Here is a 10,760-nt window from a genome sequence, read left to right as displayed (position 1 = left end):
CAAACAATCAGATATCTGTTTCCCCTTGATTGCCTGGGGCAGTCCTTGATCCTAGCCTTGTTCTGCAACCCTCCCCGCACCAGCCTTGGATGAGGCCCCCTCTATGATCATCTCTGTCCTCAGTGAGTTAAGGAGAGAAGTACCTGTCCCGTTGCTCCCCACAGTGAGTACCTAGCTTTACCTCACCATTTTCTCACCATCGGCTCCCAGGGTCCCTCCCATATGTGAGAATCCAGGAGAGAAGGAGTCTGCCAGCCCACTACAAGCCAGCTTGACAAGATCACTGACCAGACACACTCCTTCTCTGCTCATTGGAGCCTGGAGCAATGAGTCTTCTGTCCCCTTGAGAACCCCTGAGCCACTCACTGTGCTGGTTTGCAGGGGCACAGGGGCCTCCACTCTCCTAGCAAAGCCTCCCCACCAGACCTCAGCCTTCCGTCCCACTGGGTAGCATTTTGTCCCCTCCCCTTCCCAGGATTTGACACAGAACAAGCAAGTGGCAAGCATGTGTCAGAGCAATGAACAAATACCAGGGCTTGGTGGCCGCATTCCAGTTCCACAGAGCGGTAGAGGACAGGGGTGAGGGTCTGCTCAGTGCGGCCTGGCCTCAAGGCTTCTAAAAACCAGCCACCCTCCTCACACGGACTTCCCAGCCAGAGGAGGGCTTCTCAGTACCATCACTCCAGAAACACAAGGCTACAGGCCACACTGCCCCAGGTTCACAGACCGGAGGGAGCCTTCCACCGAGGTCGCAGCCCCTTCATAGACACAGAACAGATCCCATCCACGGTGTTTTATTAGTGTAAACGTCAGGTACAAACCAATGGTACAGAAAAGTCAAGGGCCTTGGTTCTCCTCCAGAAAGACTCCTGTGAAGAGCAAGAGAACAGAGTAAGGAAGGAGAAGCTATGGACTGAGCTGGGCTGGCCTAGGCCCATGACACAACCACATAGGCCAACTGCTAACTGCATCCCTCCAGAGGCCACCACCTTGTTTCCACCAACCAGAATATGATCAAGGTCTTGGCATTCGTCTTTTTGCCTCTATTTCCCAAGCCTAGCACAGTGCCTGGCCCATGGTAGGGGCGCAGTGAGTGAAGAACTGGATGGTTCACTAGACCTTCCAACGAGCCATGACTGCTTTTATTTGTAAGGAAGAGAATTTGTCTTAGAGTAAATTTCCCAAGTTATAGTTTTATGCTACAGGGTTAAGTCTGTTCGCTGCCTCCCATGTTCTTAGTATTGTTATGAGCAGTAAGCTCAGACTCAAGTGATTGACATACACGCGGGCACATCAAATAGTGCCCGTGCTCTAAGACAATACACACGTGAAATGTTAATGTACATATGTTGCATATGCAGACCTGCAGAAGCATCTATGCAACATACACGCGCACACACAAGTGAATATCCAGTCATTTGGCACCCACAAAATCCACAAGGACGGGTTCACTTAGGAAAGCGTTCTCTGTTGTTCCAAGTAGACAACCAGATACACCCTTCAGTACAGAAGTCCCTTACCCAGGATCTAAGCCTCCCGCCAGGAAGCCAGGTTCAGCCTAGGGATGGAGCTACAGTTGACAAAGTCTCGTGGGTACTAGTTGGACATGAAGATGTTGTTCTTGGACACGGTGGTGATGCCAGTATTGTCACAGATGATGCGAGGAAAGGAGATACTGGCCAGGGCCTGTCTCTGCTGGGCACTGAACACACCTGGGTTCTCCCACCAAAACCTGCATGGGAGCATCATGGACACCATGTCTGAGGATGCTCTGAGGGAGAGTATCCTGGGTTGGGAGGACATCACCTGGCTTGCGCTGCCTCCTGAGTGTGAGAGGGCCATGGGAGATTCTGCCCTACAGCACAGGAGAGCTCCAGGTCCTAGGCAGTGCCTACTAAGCCCAGAAGACAGGAGCATGACTTCTTGGATAGGTCTCTTGCTCCCGTCCAGTGGTCTCTGGGCCCCTGTGTCATACATGCAACCACAAGGGTAGAAGAGAGCCTGGGTGGCATTTGTGATTTGTTCTCTTGATTGGACACCTTTGTATAATGCTCCTAAAGGTGTCATGCAAGTTAGATAAGAACTAGACACGGAGATGCTCAGGGCCATGATGGAATGACATCAAAGAGAGACAGAACTAAACTGCGACTATCCACATGGTGACTGAGTAACACTGAGAAGCCCTGAGGAAATATCAAGAGTGGCATTTTGGGACCGGCAAGATGGTTTGTGGGTAAGGGCACTTGCCACCAAAGCTGACAACCTGAGTATCTTCACTGAAGCCCACATGGTGGAACCAACTCCTTAAGTTGTCCTCTGAGCTCCACCTGAGTGCTGTGGTGTGCACATGCCTCCCAGCCCAAGCCTGTGCCCCCGAGCCATCCCACGGCTTCCTTACCGATCGCCATCACGTAGCTTCCTAAACTGAGTGCCAATGAGACAGGCAAGGAGCTGACCTACTCGGCCGTTGGGCTCCAGGGGCTCGGACACACCACCCATCCAGATGTCAATATTGTTGGGTGTGCCATACTGTGCCATCAGTTTCTGTGCCAATTCCAGGTTCTTTAGCACCGTGCCAAGCTCACCCACTGTGCTGGGCTGTGGAAGCCCACAGAAGCGCCTCCAGGCATTATATCCTGCATTGGGTCAGAGAACAGTTAGCTTTAAGGGACCCCTATCCTCCAAGGTATAGAGAATACTGGCATCAGCAGGGGAGATCTATACAGATGTTCAAAGTCCACCTCGGTGCACACAGCAGAAGCAGAGCGGAGCCCTGAAGGGGTGACTGGCTCAGGTCAAAGTGCGCAGTTGGGCTGCCCCAGACCCCTCACTGTCTTTTCCTTTCTCTCTCACTCTGTGGCAAACCCATTTGTCACAAGTCCCATCATGCCTACTTCCAAGAGGCATGGAAATAACCTATTGTCCCTTGGAGCCATCCAGTGCCTCTCTCTCTGACCCAGAGAGTGAAAGTGTGTCTCAGAGGTGTGGCCACTTATGCTCCTCCACAACACAGGCATGGACTTTTGGGTTAGGTTGATTTGCTTGGGTCCAAGCTCCAGATCTGTCATTGACTTGACTACCGCACACAGCCAGGCTCTGAACCCTAGTTTCCCAATCGGCTCCTGCCCTCGAGTTCATGAATGCGTTAGAGGGACCTGATGATGGAGACAGATTTCCAGATCATGGAATGATACCGTTTCCAACTGCAGTGCAGGATACAAGAGTCCAGCTTGCAAAGATGCCAAGAGAGGCTAAGATTCGCCTGTGGGGGGGGGGGGGCCTGGAAAGGGCAGGGTTGCCTCAAGTGCTTCCCAAGAGCAGGAGAAAGAGCCCTGCGCAGGACGGGAAGCTATGAACTACCCAGGAAGTGATCTGGAGCTGGGACTGCTCCCTCACCTGGGAGGCCATGATCTCTGCTGCGCTGCATGTTCAGAGCGGGCAGGTCCAGCCCAATCCTCATAACCTGCACGAAGAGTCGCTCCCGGATCTCATCCACTACAATCTGGTTCTGGCTGTTCAGTTTGGCAGGGGTGGCCATGAGGCCTCGGAGGATGGGGTCAATGCCACCTGGGGACAAAAGAGCAAGGCAAAAGGAAGGCTTCGCTTGGTGCCAGATCCTAGGTGCACTCTAAGGATTCAGAGGTCTAGGTACATGTAACACTTGACACCAAGGTGGCTACCTGTGAGCAATCTTCAGCAGGCATTCTCTGACATTAGGATTCACAAGCTTGGGATGACCCCAGCCCTAGCCTCTTGGGTCAATGAGACTGTAAACCCATGCAGGATCCCCAAAGAAGTTATGGAAAGATTTCTTCCCAGCCTAGTCCCCTGCAGCAGAATCCATGCCATCCTGCCCTCAGCTGCTGGCCTCTCTCAGGTATCACTCACCTTCCAGCACAACTCTCCAGCTAGCAAAGAAGACCTTGCTGAGTGGGACCCGAGGGTTGGGCCCCGTGGGCCGGTACTGATTGTCCAGGCGGAACATGAAGGGTTGGATGAGGGTGTGGCCATAGCGGAAAGCATTGGTGAAGACATTGGCGATGCGAGGGTCTACTGAGTCATTGTAGCCTCGGTAGCTGGGTAGGTACTTCCTCATGGCTGCTGGCCCTAACACCAAGGGCAGGTAGTCCCGGTACGTGATGATCTAAAACAAAGTCACGTGGGGAGAGCTGTCTAGTCACTCCTCCCTGCAGTCTCTGGCTTGGGGTACCAGTCCCTCCTGCCTAGGATCAGGGGCTTACATCCCACAGCCTTAGATCTGAACTTAACAGAGTGGAACTGCAGGACATAAACAGAGCTCTGCTGTCCCTGGCTATGTGACCTTACGTCATTTACTAAACTCTCTGATCCACAAATGCAAATGAGGAATAAATTATACCACTGTCTCGCTGTACTATCTCTCTTGCCTGTAAGTTAGTAGTGTCTCATGTCTCATAGACAGCCAGGGACGCTGGGATAATGAGATTATTCACAGTGCCCAGCAATAGCCTGCACACAGTAGGGCTTGGTGCAGGTGTGATGTCCTCAGTGAAGGGAAAGGTGGGACAGTCTCCCTCTGGATCCAAGGCTGGCATTGCCTCTGAGGCTGAAAGGAATCCCACTCGTGAGTGTGAGTGTACATCAAACCCCACCTTCAGGCCTTCACCTCTCTCTAAATCTAGCAAAGGCATGTGTGCATGTGTGAATTCACAGCCTTGCGTGTGTTTGCGCGCCTATCTGCATGTGTGTGTATGTGTGTGTGTATACATATGTGTGCGTGTATGTATAATTACTTACATTTTGGGGAGAATGAGAGTCAATGTAACATCAAAAGTTAGAAAACAGATGGAGGAATACTGCCCCAGGGTAGGGGACTCAAAATGATGACAAGTGGGCAAAGAGCCAATAGTGACAGTGTTGTTTCTGCTTCAGATCCTCCGTAGTAACAAACTATAGAGATGATCTCTGAACGACCCTCCTAACGCCATCCCTGGGCCCTCAGGAAAGACATCCTGGGAAGACAGAGGGAAGGGATTGCCCTTGCCAAACATGTCTCAGAATCTGCCGGGTGTTTCCCTTTGGCTCCTTTGAGCCTTGCAGTATTATGGATAAAGGAGTCAGTGTTCAGCAGGGACAGTAGATTGCCCAGAAACACATGGCCAGGCTGCTGTAGGTCAGCCTACCTGGACCATGGCCCCCACGATCTTCCGGGCCTCCTGGTAGAGCCTTTCCCCACTCCAGCCAGGATTCAGGCGCTTCAGCTCTGTGGCCAGCCGGTTATGCTCTCGAACGAAGAGGGTGTGCACAGAGGTGAGCTCGGGCATCTCACTGGAGCGCATGTCCCCTTAAGAGAACAAAGTCTTTGTCACATCTATGGTCTCCTTCCCCTGTCCAGCAAAAGCCTTCAGTGGCTCTCCTGTGCCTGTTCGTCACCAGCCTTATTGCACCAGACTCACAGGTCAGCTCCAGGCTAACATAAAGCTTGGAAACACTGTGTTCCTTCCTGTAGCCTTGTCCAACAGCCATCAGGTTTGACATTAGGAACTCCTTAAGCATGAGGTCCAAGGCTTGTGCCTTTCTGTATTTTACCCTTTGCTACACACACACACACACACACACACAATACTCACACACACAAACACACACACACACTACTCACACACACCCCAATGCATGAACACTCCTAAGAACCAATAGTCAGCTTATTGTCTTGATTTGGTGTAAGCCAAAAAGTAGTATGCGTGTTTTCTGCAAAAATTAAATGTAACCTTGGAATCCTTCGCAAAACAGGACCCCCAAAGCTCCCACTATTTGAACATAGTAGTCAGTAGCATGCTTACTATAGGCTGATGCTAGCCTGGTCTACAAAACAAGTACCAAAGTAGCTAAGGCCAACTATACAACCCAGTCTACATCACAGAGAAGAGGGTGGAGTTCTGGGTGTGACCACAATACCTGCCCTAATCCTATCCCCTACTGCCCGGTGTGTCCATTTGAAACCCCATCTTCTGTCTTCCTAAGAAACCAAAATGACGAAGAGGTGATATTCTGTGACGGTATCTACTAGAACTTTCTGGGGTGATGAAAACAATCTCTCCTCCACTGCCGGTAGGGGAGGCACTAGCCCATTGGACTGCTGAGCCCTCAAAATGTGGTTGCTACAAAAAAATTGGATTTGGTTTAAAATCATTTATTTATTTATTTCAAGACAGGGTCCTCACTAAGTATAGCTTTGACTGTCCAGGAGCTCACTCTGTAGTCAAGACTGGCCTTGAACTCACAGAGATCTCCCTGCCTTTGCCTCTTGAGTGCTGGGATTAAAGGTGTGTGCCACCAAGCCCTACTAAAAATAATTTAAGGGGCTGGAGAGATGGCTCAGCGGTTAAGAGCATTGGCTGCTCTTCCAAAGGTCCTGAGTTCAATTCCCAGCAACCACATGGTGGCTCACAACCATCTGTAATGAGGTCTGGTGCCCTCTCCTGGCCTGCAGGGATACACACAGAACATTGTATACATAATAAATAAATATTTTTTAAAAAAAATAATTTAAAATTAAAATAACCATGTGTGGCTACTGGCTCCAGACTGGGCAGTGTAGTTCTAAAGGGCGAGGGCACACATTCCTTTCTGTCCTTTCCATTCTGTCCCCAAGGGACAGCTCAGCTCTCTCTTTTCCATAACATAGAGGAGGAAGAAAGAGAGAAAGAGATGATACAGGCTCCTTGACAGCCCTGTGTCTCCATCTTAGACTGATAGGGTGGAGGTGTGTGTGTGTGTGTGTGTGTGTGTGTGTGTTTGTGGCTGTTATTTTCCTTTCTGTCTCTATCCAAATGGTTACCAAGGCAACTAGACTAATAAGATGGTGAGACCAGTGTCTCTCCTCACATCCCACAAGCTGCTCACATATAGGCTCCACAGGCAACACCTCTATACCACTCTAGTCCAGACCCCAGGCTGACCTGCCAGGAAACAAGGGATGCGAGCAGAGCGGTTGGTGAGGAGGCAAGGGTCGTCTTGTAGGTTGTCAAAGGGCAACAGAGCCCTGCCATTGTCTTGGAAGCGGGTATTGACAGCCAGCAGCCCGAGCTGGTTGGTGAGGTTGCGCAGCCTCCTGGCCAGCGGGTCCTCACTGCCATACACCGCACTGGCATCCACGAAGGAAGTGAGTGCGTTGATCTGGTTGCGAATGGTGATGTTGCTCCCGGTGCACGCTGGGCAGGAGCGGAAGAAAGGGATGCAGTCCTCTTGGTTCCTGATTCGAGGGTCATTGGGTGGGATCTGTGGCACAGAGAGAGTCTAGCCTGGCTTTTGTGGACAGTGACAGTGGGCATGCGTGGCTTATGTCATGCCAGAGAGGATTCTGACTCCTCCAGCATGCAAGGAGCCTCTCATGGACCTATAGGATTAGTGGGGCTCAGATAGCAGAGATACTGAGGTTTAGGGGTGACATAGAATACACTGAATGGTATGCGGAGATGCCTTTGGGGTTCGGTGAGGCCAGTCCTCTGAACCTTCTTCACTATGCGTCTTAATCCTCTTCTTCCAGGTTTCTGCCTTTTCCTCTAGGTTCCCCATCTGTCACCCTTCCCCTGTCTGTCTATGGTCCCTCTATCTCCCTCTCAGTCTCTGCTTTCATTCTTCCCAGTTCCCTCCCTACGCAGGAAACTGAGAGATCACATCTTTTAACAGCAAGCACGAAAGAGAGAGAGAGAGAGAGAGAGAGAGAGAGAGAGAGAGAGAGAGAGAGAGAGAGAGAAGGAAGCAGGGTTAGGGGGGAAAAACCCTCAGAGAGGGAGGAAACAGGTCGGTGCTCCTACCCTGGGAGTGTGAAGGAGACAGGTGAGGTTCTTATCCCAGAATTCTCCCAGGCTCTCAAAGAGCCAGTCACCCCACCCTACCCCACCCCCGCCCCCCAGGGCAATGGTCAGCTAAGGGCCCATGTTAGGCTGGGAGAGAGATACCCTGGTTGACAGCAGGCTCTGCTGAGGGAGACAAGTATTGACTTAAGCCCAGCAAGCAGGGGCTAGGAAGGATCTAGGGCACAGAAGGGCACAACCACTAATGCGAACCATCTTCGGTGGGTGGAAGGGGGTAGCACCTTGAGGGGGAAGCACGGTGGCTGCTGCAGGCAGCTGATCTCGCAGTTGAGGCCAGTGAAGAAAGAGGACCGGGTAGCTGGCTCAGGAGTCAAGGTTAAGTCGTGGTCCAGAAACTGCCCCCACTGCATGAACATTAGCGCGCGCTGCTGGTCCCGGGTCAGCTGATCATTGGGGAAGCGCACGATGGCATTGGAGACCGCTCGAGCCTGTAGCGAGCGAGCGACAGCGGGAGTCAGTGAACGCCAGGGTCCCGCACATCGGGCTAGGCTAGGCTCTTCTCCCTCTACTGGACGCTCACCAATGGCACACTGAAGCCACCACGCTTGACCCCAGGCGTCCAGCCGAAGGGTAATGAGTAGCCATCTTCGTACTCAGCCGGCAGCCAGCGTGCAAAGGCGCGGTTGGAGGCCCCCAGCGTGGGGCTGCGCCTGCAGGGAAGCACAGAGCGCTGGCCCAAGGGGTGGCCACAGGCGGGACCTAGACCCACTCCACCGCACATCCGCGAACTGCCCTGGGTCCGCACCTGTTGTTGCACTGTCCGGTAATGGTGCGATACTTGTCCTGCTCAGGGCATGTCACCCCCACGTCCTGATAGGCGCAGCCACTTGACTTGGACAAGAGATTCAGCTGAGCAGGTGTCAGTACGTCTGCCAGTGGGAACCAGGATCTTAGACCTGAGCCCTCCCCCACCCCATTTCCTATGCTAGGCAACCTGGGTCTGAGGAGCCCAGTGGGGGAGAGGGTGGGGTGGGCTGGCTAGCGAGGAAGCAGAAGGAGGGCTAGTTTACCTCTGAGACTCCTAGGAGCAGTGGTTTCTCAGTTTTCCTAAAGCTGAGACCCTTTTAATACAGTTCTTCATGTTGTGGTGACCGTCAACCATAAAATTATTTTTGTTGCTATTTCCTAACTGACAATTTTCTACTGTTATGAATCATAACGCAATGTTCTGTGTTTTCCAATGATTTTAAGTGACCCCTGTGAAAGGGGTCGGTCCACCCTTCAAGGGGTCGTGACCCACAGTTTGACACTGCTGCATCAGAGGGAGAATTAGGGAGGATGGGGTAGAAGTTTCTAGGCGATGAGAGGCAGTGACTAAAGGGGGGGGGGGGGTTACAGTACCAGTGACATTGAAAGGCCCTGGCCGCAGGGGCTGCAGCTTCCTCTTCAGCAGGTCTAGGGCCACGTGAAGATAGTCTGCGGCCCTTACAGCTGTTCTGGTGGCTGCCACTGGCTGCTTGAAGTAGGATATGAGTTCCATGGGGCTAGCAGTGCCTCTTCGAAGACTCTCTTTGATGCTGCTTAGACAAAGGAGGGTCAGAGAAGGGGTACAGAGACACTCAGCAGAGCCCAGCCTGTGGTGGGCAGAGAGAACTGTGTGGAAAACCACAGAGCAAAGTGGGCTTCTTTTGTCCACAGGGTATGGACCTGCCTGTCCAGACAGAAGCAAGGCCATTGGGAGAGTGGCTTTGAAGACGTTCCTACAGCCAGAAACTCAAGGACACATAGACAGGTCCAGAGTCACCTAAGGGTCCCCATCCTTTCTATAAAGCCCTTACTGTGTGTCCTGTCTCAAAAAGGTGTGGAGCAGGTTTACCCAGGGCTGGCCAGTACCCGGCGTTCCCACCTTTCTCTCCGCTCTTTGTAGGCCTTGTCCACCAGCTGCTTGGCCTCCTCCATCGAGGCCAGGACCACTGAATTCTCCACTTCCCCAGGGATAGCTGCCAAGAGAGCATAAATCACAAGGTCAGGAGTGGTCCGGGACCCTCACCAGGCCCCAGAGCAAAGGAAGCCTGCACAGGGAAGGGAGCCACTGAGCTGAGGAGCTCCCCAGTATACCCACTCTCCCTTCCTTTTGGCACTAGTACCTGGAGTGGCACCATTGGTGGTCTGCAGCACTGCCAGATGAGCCAGGAGGCCTGCCAAGGCCAAGAATAGCTTCATCTCTGCAAAAGACCCCAGCCCAGGAAGCGCACAGAACATCTAAGTACAGAGAGCATTGAGAAGAGGTTCACCATCCCTAGTCCCCTTCCCCCAAGTCCCCTTCTCATGCTTCTCCCCCAATGGTTCAGTTGATGAAGGCCTCTGTGAGTGAGGGGTCTACAACCCAACCCACCCTCCAGCTGTAGTCTCCAGTCCCCAAGAGCTCCACTCCACAGCTCACCTGACACACTGTGTCAGCACCTCTCCCTAACACTGGCCTTTTATGTCCTGTAAGCTGGGGGCGGGGCAAAGTAAAAAGAGATCTGGCCCAAGACTAGACTCTCCTCCCCCTCTGGGTTAGGGATGTGTATGGGGAGTTTAGGAGGCCCTTGTGCCTGGTATAAAGGTCAGAATGAAGCAGCTGTTTTTAGATGGACTCACTTTGAAAAAATCATTATGGTAAAGTGATTGTTTTTGTGGGTTGTTTTTCTGAAGGAGTTTTGCACTCTTTGCACTATCTTCCTCACAAGACCTTCTTGGCAAACCAGGAAGTCTTGTACTATCAATCACTCCAAATAGTGCACAGTTCGAGGCTGAGCTTACAGAGCTGATGTGCTCATTAAGAAACACAATGGCTGAATGCAGTGGTGGTACACTCCTTTAATCCCAGCACTAGGGAGGCAGAGGCAGGTGGATCTGTGAGTTCGAGGCCAGCCTGATCTACAGAGCAAGTTCCAGGACAGCTAGAGCTGTCACACAGAG

The 10,760-nt window shown here is 52.2% G+C and overlaps 1 protein-coding gene across 1 annotated transcript; it reads right to left on the bottom strand.

Moving 5' to 3' along the window:
- Nucleotides 1–778: 778 nt before the first annotated feature.
- Mpo (myeloperoxidase) lies at nt 779–10,045 on the bottom strand. Its single transcript, XM_050156911.1, has 13 exons — nt 9,944–10,045; nt 9,703–9,796; nt 9,198–9,373; nt 8,602–8,725; nt 8,377–8,506; nt 8,078–8,284; nt 6,939–7,257; nt 5,163–5,323; nt 3,889–4,144; nt 3,397–3,567; nt 2,399–2,636; nt 1,521–1,732; nt 779–869 (listed from the first exon to the last, which is right to left on the bottom strand). Exons 1-12 carry the CDS (start codon nt 10,017–10,019, stop codon nt 1,597–1,599), a joined length of 2,088 nt encoding a protein of 695 aa, XP_050012868.1. The 5' UTR covers nt 10,020–10,045; the 3' UTR covers nt 779–869; nt 1,521–1,596.
- Nucleotides 10,046–10,760: the final 715 nt, after the last annotated feature.

This window comes from Alexandromys fortis, unplaced genomic scaffold (genome assembly GCF_014885135.2).
Source record: "Alexandromys fortis isolate MF-2015 unplaced genomic scaffold, M_Fortis_MF-2015_v1.1 scaffold_31, whole genome shotgun sequence".
NCBI classification, from domain to species: Eukaryota; Metazoa; Chordata; class Mammalia; order Rodentia; family Cricetidae; genus Alexandromys; species Alexandromys fortis.
The sequence above is the reverse complement of the archived record's forward strand: the minus strand, read 5'-3'. Positions and strand labels throughout refer to the sequence as shown.

What these genes read in the sequence shown, in the direction of transcription:
- Mpo (XM_050156911.1), bottom strand. Translation starts at nt 10,019, where the DNA reads ATGAAGCTATTCTTGGCCTTGGCAGGCCTCCTGGCTCATCTGGCAGTG. An exon ending in GTGGCTTCAGTGTGCCATTG is followed by an intron (nt 8,285 to 8,376) that starts GTGAGCGTCCAG and finishes CGCTCGCTACAG; the next exon opens with GCTCGAGCGGTCTCCAATGC. An exon ending in CACCGTGCTTCCCCCTCAAG is followed by an intron (nt 7,258 to 8,077) that starts GTGCTACCCCCT and finishes TCTGTGCCACAG; the next exon opens with ATCCCACCCAATGACCCTCG.